The 19245-nt window shown below is 40.1% G+C and overlaps 1 protein-coding gene across 1 annotated transcript in view; it reads left to right on the top strand.

Annotated features, from left to right (window-relative positions):
* Positions 1–18658, top strand: part of pih1d1 (PIH1 domain containing 1) — a 31674-nt gene extending 13016 nt beyond the window's left edge. Inside the window, exons 10-11 of the mRNA XM_080856980.1 lie at positions 15700–15843; positions 18559–18658. Of these exons, the coding sequence (XP_080713106.1) occupies positions 15700–15843; positions 18559–18591 (177 nt within the window). The 3' untranslated portion in view covers positions 18592–18658. The remainder of the gene's footprint in view (positions 1–15699; positions 15844–18558) is intronic.
* Positions 18659–19245: the final 587 nt, after the last annotated feature.

Raw genomic sequence — 19245 nt, 5'->3', positions numbered from 1 at the left:
TGTTGCAAGACAAATTTGTACGCTCAATTGCCAGTTATGATGATACCGTGTTACATTATTACATTTCTAAAGAATTCATACGGTTGTCATATTGAAAGAAATGCAACGTCAACCTGATCGAAAAAGTTTTACTTACATCATCGGTCATCCAGATGAACTCAGTTGACCGTTTAAGTCTCGGAATGTGGCTTGGCAAATTACGTGTTGACCATAAGGCTGCACGATTGACACACACACACGCACCTCACATACACCCGCTCGTCTTCTCAATCTAAATTTAAAAAAATGTTAAGTCTTCTGTTCTGTTGATGGCTGGCAAACAACCATATTAGTAGGTTTGAGTCACTTGTGGCACATATTATGCATCCATTTAAGCCATTAATCTACCTCAGGGTGAACAAAATGATCTGGGGCCGTATTCACAAAGAATCTTAGGGCTAAAAGTAGCTCATAAGTGGCGAATTTAGGAGAAACTCCTAAAAATAATGGGCGTGTCAGTCTTAAATGTAGGACTCCTAATTTTTTTTACTAAGAGCAATTCACAAAATATTTTATCCCTAAAAGTAGCACCTAAGTCTAGGACAGCTTAAAACTCCTCATGAGGACTCCTAAGTCACTAAGACCTATTCACAAAAAATCGTAAGATGGCTGCAGCCGACTTGGAATTGATAAAAGACATTGCTTAAACCGTGAAGGTATTAATATTGTCGTAGAATTAGCGCGGGATGCAATGACGCCTTTAAACAACGATGTGTCCCGAAGTGAAATGTTTGGAAACATAAAGATAGCCTATTTGGCTTCGCGGAAAACATCATTCAGCCGTTTAATTCATCAAACTATCAACGCGCTGTAGACCCCACATCATCCAACAGTTGGATGTACCAATGACTTGTGCATTTCAACGGAGAGCGGTCTGCAGCAGGTTTTTGAGAACTTACCAGCTGGATGCCGCTGGGGTGACAGTGGCTATTGGTCCTGGGCAGAGATGGGCAAAAATACATCAAAATGTATTTTGATACAAAATATAAAATACCCCTCAAATAAATGTATCAAAATAAAATACAAAATACTGTTGCCAGAAAATGTAACAAAATACAATACATGTATTTTGTATTTTTAAAATACAGGAAATACTTTTTCTGATTTTTCAGTTTTCTCACAATTTGGTATAGCAGAACATTCAGGTTTGGGCTAATCAGTGGCGTAACGTAGTAACCACGGGGCCAGGTGCAGGCTATTATGACGGGCCCATGTCAGTGGTTCCGTATCCTTTTTTTCATGTTTGTAACCGCCACCACAGGGCTCTCATTGCAATCTCTATGGCTATCCCCACCGTGCTTTCGTCATACGTACTTGCCAGGTAAGGACTAGGACGATATCTGGCACTCCGCGACTGGGCGAGACTCTCCACTTTGTGAATGAGGCGCGCCTCACCTAGGACGCGGGTCTGGCACTCCACGCCTGGGCGAGACGCTCCACTTTGTGAATTCGGCGCGCCTCACCTAGGACGCGATCTGGCACTCCGCGCAGATGAGACTCTTTTAAAAGATCTTAGCCTACTATAAACGTTGTTGAGATTTTTATTAGGTTGAAAGTCGGTTACAAAACAGAGACAAATAGCTACACGTCAAGCAATGTCATTTATTTCCTATAATACGTTTTACGAATCCAACTTACATTACCACTGCACACTCACAACCTTACAGATAACGTATAGAAGTTGTACTAGCATTTGTACTCAAAGTTTACACTTTAATCTACCAAAGTACTCACCGTTTAACAATACAACTTCCACAAGTTACAGATTATCTTTGACAACATTGGCGCCCGCATGTGATTGACAACACAGATAAATGACCGTGTAGCTATTTGTTTTGTGTCTGTGAGAATGAGTAAGATCTTTAGTAAGAGTCTCAACAACGGTTATAGTAGGCTAAGATCTTTAATAAGAGTCTCATGTGCGCCCGCGCCCCTGCCTCTATGCAATGCGACGCGGAGTGCCAGATCGCGTCCTAGGTGAGGCGCGCCTCATTCACAAAGTGGAGCGTCTCGCCCAGGCGCGGAGTGCCATATCCAACCTGGGTGAGGTGCACCTCATTCCCAAAGTGGAGAGTCTCACCCAGGCGCGGAGTGCCAGATCGCGTCCCGGACCTTAGCTCTAATTGCGTATAAGGACATCACACAGCTTTCATCAAGTCACATTGTGTCAAGATGGCTAAAGTTCAGTGCAACAACTGGATTCGCTCTTTGAAAGAACCTCCTTTAAGTCGGTGTACTAATGAAGATAAATTGACAAGGATCAAGACAGCTTTCTAAGTTTACGACCACAACTCTGTTTTGTGAAAAAAATTGATTTAACATGAGTCAATGAGAGAGATCTGGGGTGATTTCCTTTTCGCCCCAAAAAGGGGCGGGCCATAAGAAGCAACACTTTTGGCAAATTGACTGATTCGACAATGACATTCAGAGGCAGATCAGATGGTCTCGTGGTAGAATCTGACAGAAAAAAAATCTTCTTCTGCCTAAACACTGGAAAGTAATTTGAGTATTTTAAATACAAAATTACTCCACTCTAAAGTATTTTGATACAATTTACATTCAATTTTTATCGGCCCTATCAAATACAAATTACAAAATACTCAAAAGCAAATTAACTTGTATTTCAAATACAAGTAATTGAAATACTGCCCATCTCTGGTCCTGGGACCAGTAGGCTTTTGCTTAGGCTATACGTTTCACGTTCGTTTCGCTTTGATCGATTTAAGATTGGAGGGCTTAAAGGGCCGCATGTGCTGATATTTGAAGTGGTCAAGGGCTGGAAATATAATAGCCTTACAGTTTGCTGGGTGCTTTAATTATTACTGCCTTGATTACATGCAATTGCCATATTTTATATTGATCGCTTTATATTTCTCTTAACGTGCAAAGTGTCATTCCCGTTGGATGCACAAACTTGTCATCATGCGTGTGCATTCTGCTAACTGCACTGTCCATAACTATTTAATATGACTTAATTTGAAGCCTAGGTTATTCTCTTATTTTCAGTCGATATAGTGGGATTGTTAGAGAGACGTCACGAATGAGTTTTTAATGAGAGAGCCTGTCAACAACCAATCACCGTCCTCACCCCTTCTAAACTCGTGCATGAGAAGCGACGTCATCCATAGCAACGGAGTTTTTATCTTAAGCTTAGGAGTTGGTATTATCCTTAGTATGAGTAGGTCTCAGAGCCGTTGTGAATCACTTTTAAGAAATTACTCCTACGTAAAAGGTTTTAGCGCGAGTTAGGAGCACTCCTAGTGGTAAGATAAAAGACTTTGTGAATACGGCCCCTGATACGAAAATGCATTTTTTTTAAATGGAATATCATTGGCCCTAGTTAGTTAGCGCAGAGACTGGCATACGCTCTCGCTCATTCGGAATTCATACTTTTAGCACTGTGTGGATGGGAACCAAAGGAGGACGGGCTCTTCTCTGACTTGTCCTAATATGACAGCAGGAGTGTTTGCTAGTCACGACCACTGTTTAGCTACAGATGAAAACTGATATTTAATGACGAACCTCAGTAACGGTACCCATTAAACCTGTTTTGACTAAATACTAGTGGTGGTGATTGTGGCAAATGACCCTCGATCACTTTATTTATTGCAGAAAAAAGACAGTTCCCGTGACAGTCGATGTTATCTGCCAGAAGTAACATAGCTAGCTACTTGCTAGTTTTCAGCTTGCTGCTAGTTTGAAGTGTTTAGCTGCTAGCTAGTCTACTGCTAACTGCCTCAAGATTCCGGCACTAGCAAGAAGCCTTTGCTTGTTTTGGTGTTGTAGCTAGCAGTGAAAACACCCTGATCAGGGAATAAATTACTTTCAAACATCGACGTCAACTTTGAAATATCAGCAGCAAGAGCTAGCTACAACGGTTAGCAAGCAAAGGCTTCTTGCTAGCGGAGGAATCTAAAGCCTGAAGGTAGATATGTTACCTACTTCGTCATTTAATATCAGTCTTCACCATACAAACACATATGTACCTCCTTAACGGAGTTTTGGTTAACGGAGTTTCTACTTAAAGGAGTTTTGGTAAACGGTTGTCGTGAATATGACACTCTCCTGCTATCAAATCCGGACCAGCCAGAATCAATCAGAAGTAACTGATGCGGACACGCAAAACAACAGGCTTATATACTCTATGACACCCACAGACACTGCCATTGAACACACACACACACGGTGTTATCAGATAGTACACTTTATAAAAACCTTACATTTACAATGAAATGGCTTCTTTTGGGTTATTTTCGCGACTGTTGTCGCATCCACAGCTCAACAAATCCCGGGCATTTTTAACTTTCTATGGGTTGTGACTGACGGTCTGTGTTGCGACCAATGACGGCGGCGCTTAAACGTAGTGACATCACAGGTTATCCATGAATTGGTAGCTTGAAGGCTTCACCAATGCTACCTCATGAAAATGACCGTCACTCGGACGATTTCAATGTATTTTATAAACCCTGAAAAGACAAAATGTCGAGCACGGATGTCGAGCACGCATTTTAAACGTCATAATCGCAGACGATCATGCTCATTTAATCGTGGCAGCCAAAATAGTGATCGCGATTAAAATTCAATTAATCGTGCAGCCCTAGTTGACCATGACCATGTCCTTGTCACTTTGCGAAATGTGCATCTGTTCCATAAGTAGGCCTACCTGATCGATTGGTAAACATGTGGACAGAAGTTAACAGACAATTAAATCCAGCGTTTACGTGAATGAACCGTGTTAAATGCAAATTGTATCTGTAATTGCAAAGCAAGTAAATCAACTTACCTTGACCGGAGGTCGTGTGGGTTCCTGTTGAAGTTGACTCTTCGACAGAGATGAAGTCCAGGATTAATGAAAATAAAGTGGTGGGCTCCTTCCTCTGACACATGGTATGAGGACCGTGAGACACAAACTCCTGCACGCCTCTTCATCAGAGTTCATTATACCAACACCATACTCCTAGCTAACATAATTGACCATGTGTAATTAGTCGTCTGAGCAACACAACGGGTTAATAAAATGTATTAATGACAATGACCAAGTGAACAGCATGCATTCATTTAAGAAAACCAATTACCTTATTTCCCCCAAAACATCAATTGTGTGTCTGTGAGATTGCTAGCTTGAGCTAACCAAAACACCATATAGCTAGCCTGAGCTAACCAAAGCCAATAGCCAGCTAGGTCAATTAGCTTGCATAAAATAAGCTAACCAATTACGTTATTCTCAAACAAAAAAACATCGATTCTATGTGTTTGTGAAGTGTAACATATGTGACCAGCCGTGGCTAAACCAGCCACAAGTCTCCCCAGAGACAGTTTGAGTTATTCACACATTCCGAAAGTGTAGGTTTAAAGCTATCCAATGATGTCTCACTCATGTAGATCTGATAATATTTGTATAAGTTGTGATCATTTGAATGTATACCCCTCTGAAAAGCTTTTGCTGAGAAAAAGCACCTCCTAGATTTTCCAAATCACCTCACCTGGGACAAAGGGAACAGTTTAAGGTGCTATGCACACGAAGTCTAGGGCCTCCGAATCGGATTTACTTTTCACACCAATCGAATCTTTTAATTTCGTAAATACGGAGGCTGGCAACGAGAGATTTGCGTAAACACGGAGGCAGCAGATTGCGGTGAACCGACTGTAGTACATACCTCACGCCTGTGGGTGGCGCTTTAGCGCTTTATTTACACAACTGAAAAAACGTGAAAAACCTAGAAGAAGAGACTCAAAAGCACAAGGTAAAGGAAGCAGCAAACGGATAAACAAATTACACAAGACATTCAAGCTCCAATTAACAACATTACATTATGATGGTTAATAAAATCAGTGGTCAGACTAAAGGATATGCGAAAATGAATTCTTTTTTCTATTGATAATAAAGAGTTTGGAACAGTAACATGACATGTCTGTCATCCCATTTCCCATGATGCATTGCTCCGAGCATTTTACATACATTTATGAATAAAAAAGCAAATTAAATCGCTGGCCAATTTATATTTGTGGTCATGAAAGTTATGTTACGTCTGAATAAGAAGAATTAGATCAAGATAGGGGGCTAATCAAAAATCAGAAGACTGGGTTAATGTTAGTGAATTCGAGGCCCACCATGAGTGAGATTTTGAGGGAGAACAAGTTATGTATATACTGGTTGGAGATGGCGGAAAAGATCACGTGGGGCAGTGACGTCATCAGGTTGCGTGAAACCGTGCAGACGAACACCAGCCCCCGTACCGATTCAAATCTACTCACTTTCTACCCCGGACTGCGATCGTTGCAGAAACAAGGTGCGGATAGAGAGTGTTCGTATGTATGATAGGGCTATCTGTATTAGCTATCCGTATCAGATTGACAAACTAGGCTCCATGTAAACGACCTCTAAAGCTATCCAGGGGGGACAGTTGTGCTCATTTGCATCTCAGTGAGATTAGCCCTCCTCTACAGATGTCACTGAAGACTCAAGAATTGTAGTGTTGTTAATTATGTAGTGTTATTTTCATTAGGACTTGAACTGGACTTGAATCAGAATGAGAAGGTACTAAAATGGAAATGCTTTTATTACAAAAGTCCTTGAATAGCATGCATTAATACCAGTGATGCCGGTAACGCGTTACTTAGTAACGTGCTACTCTAATTTGACCACTTTTATATTTCCAAACCAGTAATCAGATTAAAGTTACTTGTCAAAGTCACTGTGCGTTACTATTTTGTCATTAATAGTAAAATATACAGCAGCGGAAAAAATTAAGAGACCACTTCAAAATGATCAGTTTCTCTGGTTTTACTATTTATTGGTATGAGTTAAAGTAAAGTTAAGATTTTAGTTTGCTTCTATAAATTACTGACAACATTTCTACCAAATTTCAAATAAAAATATTGTCATTTAGAGCATTTATTTGCAGAAAAATGACAATTGGTCAAAATAGCAAAATAAATGGAATGTTTTCAGATCTCGAATAATGCAAAGAAAACAAGAGAGCAGAAATCAATATCTGGAAAAACCGCATCTTTTTTGTTATTTTGATCAATTGTAATTTTTCTGCAAAAAATGCTCTAAATGACTAGCCTGACGATGTCATACTCATAATTCTAGTCAGAATATGAGTCTGAGACCGGACCACTGGGCTGTGATTATGGGGCGTGTTTCAACGAACCAGGAAAGAAAATTCCTCTTCGCTGAATTGGATACCTAGAACCAATCAGAGCAACGTAGTATTATTACCATCTGATAGATTAAATTTTTACCTGATCCCGTAGGAAGGACGGCAAAAACATCTTTTCAATCGACAAATGCCTTGATCGCGTTTCTCTGTTCCTCTTTCAAAATGAATGCGCTGTCAATATCTGTTGAGATATGCCTGCTCACGTTACTTAATTAGCACTCAAGGCTAGAAGCTACCATTAGTTTCAATGTTATTTTTGTCTACGCTGTTAGCATAACCTTTCAATAATGGTCTAGAGTGCATAAGTTAAGACCTACAATCCTAGGCAACATTGGTGTTGCGTATACACAACTAACCGAGTCAATGTAGACATAAAAAAAGTCGTGTAGATACCTTAAATCATATCAAACATGTCCCACTAAGCTCCCGAGGCGGCGCCATCTTTGTTCGATGTATACCGGTATTCTATCTATGTCTGTCCATCAACGTATAAAGCCCGCCCTTACAATTTGAATGGTCAGATCCCTTTTCGGGGCCGTTTAAACCCTCCCAACTAGCTCGACTCCAGACTGAATCTCCCAGACCAAAAATTTTGTGGGCGGAGTTCAGGCTGGTATCCAGGCTACTAAATGACAGTATTTTTATTTGAAATTCAGTAGAAATGTTGTCAGTAGTTTATAGAATTTAACAAAAGTGTTAATTTTACTCAAACACATACCAATAAATAGTAAAAAAAAATAAAAACTGATAATTTTTTTTAAAGTGGTCTCTTTCCGCAGCTGTATATTTGATTTCTTCTCGCGTCTCTGGGAGTGAAGTCATTTAGTCACGACTTCAGAATGAGGGTCACACCACGCGTAAACAAAGCAGAGATCACTGCTGAAGTCAAGCCTGATGGCTATCTAACCCTAGCGAACTAAGCTATCGCTAGGTATGATAACTAACTATCTAGTTGAGAGAACATCCCCAAACAGTTATTGTTCATGACAACTAGTATTATTACAAATGTGTTAATGTTCAAATCAAAATGTTAATGTTACAGTCAAAAATTTTAGTGTTGGTAAAATTGCACGCTAGCGAGCGATAGCAAACGCTAGCTATTTACCAGGAGCTTAACATACTGTATCACTGATGAACAGAACCTGGCGATCTGATACAAAACCATAAAATTACATCAGGACCATCATTTTACAAGCAAGTTATCGCTACAGTGACTGTGAAATACTCTCAGCAACCTGCACACACATCCCTTGAACTAGCAGATATATTTTAATACGTTACTGTACTGTTATCTAGAATGTCTCCACCCTAGCTAGCTTGCTAGATACCTCTCCACAGTCTCTCCCCAGAGACGGAATAAAAAGTAAGAATAAATAATCTTTGTAGGTTATTAGCTAGCCTCAATTATTATATACAGATCTTACCCAGTGGTGAAATAACATGACTAGTCTACAATGTTGTTCTGGTTGCATTTAATGAAGAGGTCATGGGGGTTTCTGCCACTCTCTCTCTGCTGCTAGAGAATCACTCCGTATGTTGTACATAAGCTCTGGAGAAAGTTTGTTGCTACACAAATGTCTCCCGAGGAGAGAGTTCTCCTTTCTTCTTGCGTTGCATTTGCAGTCAAAGTTACGGATTTCCTCCATTTCGTCTTTCTCCCCTTCAAATGTTACCGTAGAGATAGCGTCTGATATGTCACGCTCCAGCTCCTCTGCTGCGAGGCCGAATGATTCTTCCTCGTCGTCGGCTAAGGTCAGCTGTAGACTTGGGATGTTCTCCAGTTTGATGAAATCGCGTTCATCATCTGTGCACTCATCTTCAGATTCAGAAGTCAGATTGCCATCTGGATAAGAGTAGTGGAGTATGATTCTGTATAAGTAGCCATGTGTATCGCTTGTAACGTGCAGCTGATTGGTCGAAAAAAATAACAAACGCGATCTAGCAGTTCAGATGGAAATTAGGTAACACCCCCCAAGCGCCACGAAAGCGAAGCAGAATTTAACCAAACTGTACCAACTTCAACGACAAAATTTATACTTTTAAGGTAACCAATACTGTTATCTGAAACATGGAGTGGCTTCTTCATGACTTCAACTTGCACATTCTGCAAAAAAACAAAAATCACTCATTTGGAAAAAAAAAAACTTCAATTGTGTTTACTCGAAATCGTCTCGGCCGACTTGTTCCCCCTTTTCGCGTACCGGGAAAGATATGGATATTTATGAAAATCTGTGAACTAATTTCTTACCAATAGATTTCTTTACCATGTATTCTTACAGGTGTCTAGAGACACCACACAATTTATCCACGGCCAAATCTCATGGGAATCTCCTGGACAGCCTGTCAAAGTTGGGGTGTAAAAATCGGAACCCGACAGATTGAAAAGAAGGATGCAGAATGGGTCATAACTTTTGAAGTTAACTGCATACAGAGACAAATTAACACATTTTCCCATACAATATTGACCCAGTGAACCCAAATAACGGGTTATTTTTGTCATTTGACCACATTTTAATTGTGTTTTTGGTCAAAAACAACAAAAAATTGCCTAAAATGTGTAAAAATTCAACTGTCTTTTCATTATTTCAAGTTTTACTGTGTGCTTTTTCACCACTTGCTCTTCATTTCTTCATTGAATTCTTCATTCTTCATTTCTTCAGTGAATTTGATTATTTTATTGGGTTGTTAGGTGAAAAAATGCCCCAAAGTTAACCTTTTTAACCCTTTAATGCCCTAGACTGCAACCCGGAAAAATGGTAAAACTCTCAGAATGTATAACATTTGAAGTTAACCGCATACAGACACAAATTAACACATTTTCCCATACAGTAATGACTCAAGGAATGAAATTAAGTATTTATTTTTGACTTTTGATGATGTGGGTTTATTGAACAATAACAAATAGAACATCTATAATCAGTTCATCGTAGCATCAATTCTCATCTCATCCAGTGTCCTCAAACTCTACTGTATCTCCCTCAGTGCTGTAAACTTCAGGATGGTTGATATTCTGACAAGAGGTACCATGGCAGTTCCTGCACGCAGAAAAGCACTTTACCCCTTGCTTTTTACAGCTGCACCTGAGGGTGTCACATTCCCCTGCACAGCTGCAACTGACAAATCTCAAAAGATAGTGTGGTGCAATTGGATCGGTGGTCGGCACTGGCTCATAACCTTGCTGCCCCTTTGTCCATCCATACTGAAGGACATCCAATGTCGGACTTTCCAGCACTAGCCAGTCTCGGGTCTGAAGATATGCTCTCAGTGAGTGCTGGGCTGCAGCTCCAGTAGTTGGAGGCAGTTTCTCTGGGTTGATTGTCCCTGCTGCGGCCCACTTGCAGAAGATCTCAAAACGTAAGTTGGGGCATTTTTTCAACAACCCAATAAAATAATCAAATTCACTGAAGAAATGAAGAATGAAGAATTCAATGAAGAAATGAAGAGCAAGTGGTGAAAAAGCACACAGTAAAACTTGAAATAATGAAAAGACAGTTGAATTTTTACACATTTTAGGCAATTTTTTGTTGTTTTTGACCAAAAACACAATTAAAATGTGGTCAAATGACAAAAATAACCCGTTATTTGTGTTCACTGGGTCAATATTGTATGGGAAAATGTGTTAATTTGTCTCTGTATGCAGTTAACTTCAAAAGTTATGACCCATTCGGCATCCTTCTTTTCAATCAGTCGGGTTCCGATTTTTACACAGACCTTCTGGGCACCCCAACTTTGACAGGCTGTCCAGGAGATTCCCATGAGATTTGGCCGTGGATAAAATCTATTGGTAAGAAATTAGTTCAGATTTTCATAAATATCCATATCTTTCCCTAACTATATGTCCTTTATCAATCACTCACGTTATTGTCGTTTATGTTATTTACCGCTACAGATTACACCTAACACAAGTGTAATTCAGTTGCTTTTAATGTTTAACAGCAGCGTTAAACGTGACACCACATTAAAAGTCAGGCAAATGTCGTTGTAGCTAAGTGAAAAAAGTTGAGGTCCTGGTGGTGTTTTTAGTTCCTGCCTGGTAACTAATCTTAGACGAATTCTAGAATATTGATTGGTTGTCAACCCATCGTTTTTTGAGTCAACCCATCGTCTACCCACAGCATCATCAATAGTGTTCCCTTGGTTCATTGGAGTGTTTCGGCCTTGACACTAGACACCCTCGCCAAGGTGGCCAGCTACAGGGTGATCAGACCTGAGCTTGCGTCATTCCCAATTAGTCATGAGCGTTGCCTTCATGTTGAATGGCAGACATCTCATGGGACTCCTTTTCCCTGAGTCAAGCCTAAGCTGACCGCATACCTCCTGGCTTGCTACTTCAGGGACGAGCAGGGGTCTTTCCTCCTCATGAAAAGCCACTGGCTGCTTCTTTAGGCTGCCTCCGATGCAGCTTTGATGGCTGAGCGCTGGAAACAGTCTGCAAACAGTGATGTGCACCTTTTTTAGAGAAGGGGACCAGAGCACCAAGTCAAGTCTCAGTGTGGTTATAGCGATCTCTGGAGGAAACACAGGCTGTCGACCAATATCAGCGACAAAACAAAAATTGTATGTAGCATTTGTCAAGCTGAATTTAGCCATCACCTTAATACTCAGCATCCGACCGAAAGCAGTCCTAGATTAGATTGTCGCCAACCCACACTCCTGGACATCTCTAGGAAAATAACTAGACCAGCTCTGTAGCAGTTTGGGTTGCCGGTAGTTGAAGACGGTGGGCTGTGAGGTGATTCGAATTGCTTACCCCTCGAGGGGCACCATTGTGTCTCGCATACATCCCTTGTATGACGGCAAGAGAGCATGAAAAAAATACAATTAAACAACAGTGTCTAAAATACACGTTGTCTGAAGTGATAAGATGTAGTCTTGAGAAGAAAAGCAAACTTTTAATCGCGATAAATCTAGATTAATGAATTTCAAAATGTTTTAAAATCTATTGACAGCCCTTATTTTAAGAAAACTTGTACTGATTCTATTTAATTTACCTTTTATTCATTGTTTAACAGTAGCCTGTGGCATTAATTTCTTAATCTGTCAGTTGGTGTGCAGTTGACAGGGGTGTTACAATAAAAGGGCACATTTGTATTTATTTTCTCTATTGGCTGCCCTGCAGTCATTAAGTTAATGTTAAGATTTAGGAATTCAATCTTGAAATAAAACTTGGAAAGCTTTAAGTGAATTTGACTGTGTTGGAATTGAATGTATGATTCAATTGTTTTCCATGGTTCAGCTTTTAAAAAATAATAACCAAAATAAATCGGAATATTGAATCACTTGCAGAAATAAGCATGTTTGTTTGGAATAAACAAGTTGATGTTAACTCTGCTGATTAATGACAGGGAAAGTAGAAGATGTAATTGAAGAACTTTAAAGGAAGAAGCTCGAGTACGTGGAACTGGTAGTGAAAGTAAGGGAACAAGATTGAAGAGCACTCACAAGACCAGTGGAGAACCATGTGCATCTCAATAAATTAGAATATCATCAAAAAGTTGATTTATTTCAGTAATTCTATTCAAAAAGTAAAACTCATGTATTATATAGATTGTTTACATACAGACTGATCTATTTCAAGTGTTTATTTCTTTTAATTTTGATTATTATAAATGACAGCTAATGAAAACCCAAAATTCAGTATCTCAGAAAATTAGAATATTGTGAAAAAGTTCAATATTGAAGACTCATGGTGTCACACTCTAATCATCTAATTAACTCAAAACACCGGCAAAGGCTTCCTGAGCCTTTAAATGGTCTCTCAGTCTAGTTCAGTAGGCTACACAATCATGGGGAAGACTGCTGACTTGACAGTTGTCCAGAAGACGATCATTGACACCCTGCACAAGGAGGAAAAGACACAAAAGGTCATTGCTAAAGAAGCTGGCTGTTCACAGAGTGCTGTATCCAAGCACATTCATGGGAAGTTGAATGGAAGGAAAAAATGTGTTAGATAAAGGTGCATAAGCAACAGGGATAACCCCATCTTTGAAAGGATTGTGAAATAAAGCCCATTCAAGGGAGATTCACAAGGAGTGGACTGCAGCTGGAGTCAGTGCTTCAAGAGCATACACACACAGACGTATCCAGGATATGGGCTTCAACTGTCGCATTCCTGAGTCAAGCCACTCTTGAACCGGAGACAATGTCAGAGGCGTCTCACCTGGGCTATGGACAAAAAGGACTGCACTGTTGCTCAGTGGTCCAAAGTTCTCTTTTCAGATGAAAGTACATTTTGCATTTCATTTGGAAATCAAGATCCCAGAGTCTGGAAGAAGAGAGGAGAGGCACAGGATCCAAGTTGCTTGAGGTCCAGTGTTAAGTTTCCACAGTCAGTGATGGTTTGGGGTGCCATGTCATTTGCTGGTGTTAGTCCACTGTGTTTTCTCAGGTTCAAGGTCAGCACAGCCGTCTACCAAGAAGTTTTAGAGCACTTCATGCTTCCCTCTGCTGACCATCCTATGGAGATACGGATTTCATTTTCCATCAGGACTTGGCACCTGCACACACTTCCAAAGGTACCAGTACCTGGTTTAAGGACCATGGTATACCTGTGCTTGATTGGCCAGCAAACTCGCCTGACCTAAAACCCATAGATTCTATAGGGTATTGTGAAAAGGAAGATGCGACACAACAGACCCAACAACGCAGAAGAGCTGAAGGCCACTATCAGAGCAACCTGGTCTTCCATAACACCTCAGCAGTGCCACAGACTGATTGCCTTCATGCCGCAATTCATGCGAAAGGAGCCCTGACCAAGTAATGAGTGCTGTACATGTTCATTCTTTTTAGTAGTCCAACATTTCTGTGTTAAAAATCCTTTTTTTCTATTGGTCTTCAGTAATATTCAAATTTTCTGAGATACTGAATTCTGGGTTTTCATTAGCTGTCAGTTATAATCATCAAATTTAAAAGAAAATAATCACTTGAAATATATCAGTCTGTGTGTAATGAACCTATATAAAATATGAGTTTCACTTTTTGAATAGAATTACTGAAATAAACCAACTTTTTGATGATATTCTAATTTATTGAGATGCACCTGTAGATGTTGGACTCTTTGTAGATAAATGAACCGCAACACTTCAGTTGGATTTTGGTTATCGATGACAGTCACTCAAAGAAGCTCTCAGGTGTCAGAGACTGCTGGCAAAGCCAGCCAGTGTTTTTGGCTAAGAAACTCTGACTACTTGGGGTCAATTAAAAACGAGATATTAGAAATCTTGTCGAGGTTATCTGTTGCTGTCTTAGGTAGTGGTATGTCTCCTAGACCATCATGAGCGTGGAGGAGGATGGGTCTTGGCCACCAGACACCACTGTTGAGCCTTCTAGAGATGTTTTGGTCCTAATTCAGACAAACCTCTGATAAATGATGTGATCTCATGAGTCAAGCGTCTGTTTTAAAGTAAACTGCTTGTTTTCACCACAGACATAATGTCATTATACTGTAAGTGTCTGAAAACATGGAAAGGATTCCTTCAAAGATAGACCTGTGTCTCTTTACCCTTAAAACTGAAACTTAAATTACAGAAACTGTAAAAACAGCTATTTTCTCTTTAAGTCAGGACCAATAACTACAGGCCAAATGCATGAACAGCATCACACAGAAATGAAATGTATTACATTTACATTATTATGTTCAAATCAAATGTTTAACATGTTCAAATCAAATGTATTACATGTTGAAATTGCATCCAGTGGCTGCACAGGAAGTGCGTTTTTGCAGCCATGACAACTAAACAGAATATCGGTCTGGACCACCCGGCACAGCCCATATTTGGTTAAATCTCTATTCATTTATTTGTTCAGTCCGGTTCTTTCACTTTTGAAATGAATGTGAAATCTGTGGGAACAGGGTTCTGTTTTGTTCCTGGCATGTGCAACTGCTCTACATCTGTTTTTATGTGAGTGGATCCCTCAGGGGCCTCAGCCCACAGTGTTTCCAAGGGCAGTTGAACAATATACCAAAATAACTGCACACAAGAATTGCGCTTTAATGAAAATCATTAATTATTGTAATTTGTAAATCTGTTCAACCACATCAAATGTGAACTTTATACACCTGGCGCTCGTAAGGGAATGGGCCCATGCCTGACTCCTGGCAGTACAGATCCCAATTCAGCACATAGCTCCAAGAGGATAGCAGCATCATCATGTGGCAAATTGGCGTGTCTAAAGATAGGTTTCCTTTTAATTCTGCCATTGGCAACATCCTCTAATAAGGCTGAAGCTGCCATTATATAGACTTTATTGCATAGAAAAGCATTTGCACATACTTGCATACATTATAAACATCTGCATGCACCCTGATGGGTCCATATATCTACTGTGTAAATCATTTTGAGGAATAATTGTTTTCACATGTGGGTATTATCCTGATAACCATCATTTATAATCATTTCTGAAATTGTTTCACTGTGTTCACTTTGTTCTACTCTCCCCTCTCATCCTCCATTCCACACTTCCCTGGTCTTCTCCTATTCCTCTTTCTCGGCAGACAACAGCGAGATCCCTCGTGCTGGACCTCGGGGAGGACAGGCTGGTGTTGTCGGCTCGACCCTCACTCTTTCACCTTGACTGTTTCTTTCCACACCTCATTAACCAGGAGAGCAGCGTGGCTCAGTTCAACAGCAGCACAAAGGTAGTGTACCTCATCTATAGCAGCGTGATTCAGTTCAACAGCAGGACACAGGTAGTGTACCTCATCTATAGCAGCGTGATTCAGTTCAACAGCAGGACACAGCCTCATCTCTCCTATAGCAGTGTGATTCAGTACAACAGCAGCACACACAAGGGATTTATCTGAACATTTTTTAAATACATTTAAAAAAGAAATAGTATTCAAACCCCTGTGCTTTTTATTTCCAGATAAGGGCAAATTAATCATGACTTGAAAAAGGAATGTGAAAAATGTGGGAACAGGGTTATGTTTAGTTTAGTTCCTGGCATGGGCAACTGCTATGCAACATTTGTTTTCATGTGATTGGAAACCTCAGGGCCCTCACGTCCAAAGTGCCTTTTATTTTCCGATGAGGGCAAATGACCTAATGTGAGAATGGCCTGAGCCAGCCATCTCACTGTGTGGGATGTAGGCTGCTGGAACGTGGTTGCAGGCAGGCAGGCGCACACACATCTCAGGAGACAGTGGCTCGACAGGGACTCGAACCTCAAAAACATATAAACAAAAACCAGGGTAATCACAACCCTTTAAACATAAAACACACACCGAACAAAAGTAAAGCTATAAAACAGTGAGAAGGGGAAGGGACTTCACCTTTTCACACACATTTTTCAGAAATAATGGAGGTGCCATAGCCTGGATACCAGCCTGAACCCCGCCCACAAATACATTTGGTCGGGAAGTTCGGTCTGGCTCTTCGACCGTTGGGGAGAAATTTTTCCTGGTAGAAAACAGTACAGCCAATCAAAGTGCCAATGCGGGCTTTATACGATGATGGACAGATGATCAAGCGGTAGATTCGAAATCCAAAAGGTAATGGACGCTGCGGGGCAAAGAAGAGTTGCTCCGCGCAGTCCATTATCTTTGTAGAACTGGACAGCTCGAAGGCCGTTATCCCGCTTATCTCCCGTTTACAACATCCAAAAATGTTTTTATTATTATTATTATTTAGAATTTCCTTTATCTTTAGGAAACTTAATATGCATAATAACCTGATGAATTCTTAATTTGAAGCCTAGTGCTCCCGTTAGAGAAAGTAGTGTGTTTTTTGAAGAAAAAAAAACGTTTCGTTGGTTGTCAATGGTAACCATTCAAGAGAATTGATATGGAACGGCGATTTAACTTTCCTACTGGGACTACGTCCAATGTGTCCGGTTATACAAACTTAATGTACACCCCATTAGCCAATCAGAAAACAGTATTTCGTTCCAGAGGGAGATAAGATGTCATTAAGTGACAGTTAGGCTAATAATTTCGCTTGATAGATCCCTTGAGTCTTTTGAGTCTTTCCTTTGATAGGTCCAGATGTTTCTTAGGGTTCCTACCTTCCAAGTGTTCTTGTTCAGGTGGTCCCCTTGGACTTTCCAATTATTTTGCTGAAGTATGAGTATTTAAAACAACCATTTTCTGGCCAAATATTGTGTCTTTTTAGGAGCTCATTGTAACTGCTGCCATCTGATAACCAGCATTCTAGAAAAACTAAGACCTACCAGGCCCAAGGCTAAACCAACACTGGAGTGGCTCAAAAAATAGTGAAGTGAACATTCTAGAATGGCTCTGCCAAAGCCCTGATCAAAATTCTACTGAAAATCTGTGGCACTGCAGTCCAGGACAGGGTGGCCATCTCATCAACCTAGATATTCTACATAAATACGACCAAAAAGAATGGGGAATAGCACTGCAGAAAAATGTGCAAAGCTGGTACTGTCTCACTTCTCAGACTTGAGGTTTTATTGCATGAAAGTGTATTAATGTATGGGGAGAGAATACTTATGTAAGCAGTATGTTTTACATTTTTTACTCATTTATTTTAGTTGACAAATAACTTATTTAGCTTACTGGAATCTACTACAGGATAGGTGTTTACCATTAAGATATTGATTTGAATGTGATTGTGCTGTCGTTGACTTCTGCTTTTTAAAAGAATAAAGTTTCAGGTGTGAAGTAGCAACATATCACTTGCTGACTACAAGTTATTATTCATTTTGTTACGAGAAGTGAAGGGATTATTTGCACAATAATATGAAAGATGTGTATTTTGCAGGGGTCATTATAAAAAAAAAAAAACATTAAACTGGCAAACAAACAACTGCCCATTTCCCATCCATTCATTATGCTTTGCTGCTGATTTAAAGTCCACAAGTCCCACTACTAACATGTGCAGTAGATCCACCCCTCACACAGTGAACATTAGAGCCATGGCACTATATCTCCCTGTGGTGGTGGGAACACTTTGCTCCCTTCCACGCGTGTCTAAACGAAAGTGTGAAAGCAGAACAACTTAATGCCCTTAGCGGCTACATTCATGGATGCCTGTCTCCCCTCTAGCTCATCTTGCCCTTTTTTTTTACCTGTTATAAATGCTGTTAAAAATTTGCATTACGACAGGTAGCCAATTAAACCCTGTGTACAATTGAAAACCTAAGCTCTTGTTTGGGCTGGACAGTTAATACTCATATCACCAGGTCCTCAACTGTAGTAATGCATTGGTGTCTGTAGTCAAATATTATGTAATGTGCAGCTCTTTTCTTCCTGACAGGCTCACCAGATATTACTACTCAAACAGGCCAGCTGTGCTTCATAGGATAGGTTATGTTGTGGCTCTGTCTTCACGTGTCTCTGAATGTGTCTGACTGAGCCAGACAGCAGCTCTCATCTGTGTTTCTCCCCAACTAGATCTTAACGGTGACGATGCCAGTGGTGGCCTGAAGGGGAGCTACGAGAGTTCAAGAGTTTATTTATTTATCTCAATAAAGTGATCAGTTTTTGTACCATGTTCTGTCTCTGACTTGTTCCTTTTTTGAGCTTTTATTAGAACAAGTTCCAAAAACATACAATATTACAAGTGTAGACCAAATAAAAAGAAAACACAAATGGCAGATGGGGTGAAGGGTTATCCCTAATGGATTCGCATATTTACATATTAAATCCAGTTTGTCCAGTTGTCAACAGAATGTTCATTTTAACAGATAAAGTATAACAGGTATTTTAATATAAGTAATATCCATCCGGAGTGGTAGGCTTGCAGTTTAATGTTCCATACAATTCACAGCCTGGAGCCTCTCGGCCCACTGGTCCAGGCGTCTTTGAGTATTTAGAAAAGCGCTATAGAAAACTGAATTATTATTATTATTAGTAGTAGTAGTAGGTGGGTGGGGCCTGAGCCAGTTTACTGTGATTAATTTGTGGGCAATTAACATCATAACTCTGATCATATTCAATTTGTTTTTTTCCCTAAGCCCCCTTGAAGGTGTAGTTCCCCAAATCAGCTGTTGTAGGTCAATCGCCCTGTCCAAGTTTAAAGTCTCACATATCTCCCTCTTTACCAAAATAAGGGCACTCCCAGAAAATGTGAGAAAAGAA

Source organism: Sprattus sprattus, assembly GCF_963457725.1.
Source record: "Sprattus sprattus genome assembly, chromosome: 18".
Classification (NCBI taxonomy): Eukaryota; Metazoa; Chordata; class Actinopteri; order Clupeiformes; family Clupeidae; genus Sprattus; species Sprattus sprattus.
Note: the sequence above shows the minus strand (reverse complement) of the source record. Positions and strands in the feature narration are given on the sequence as shown.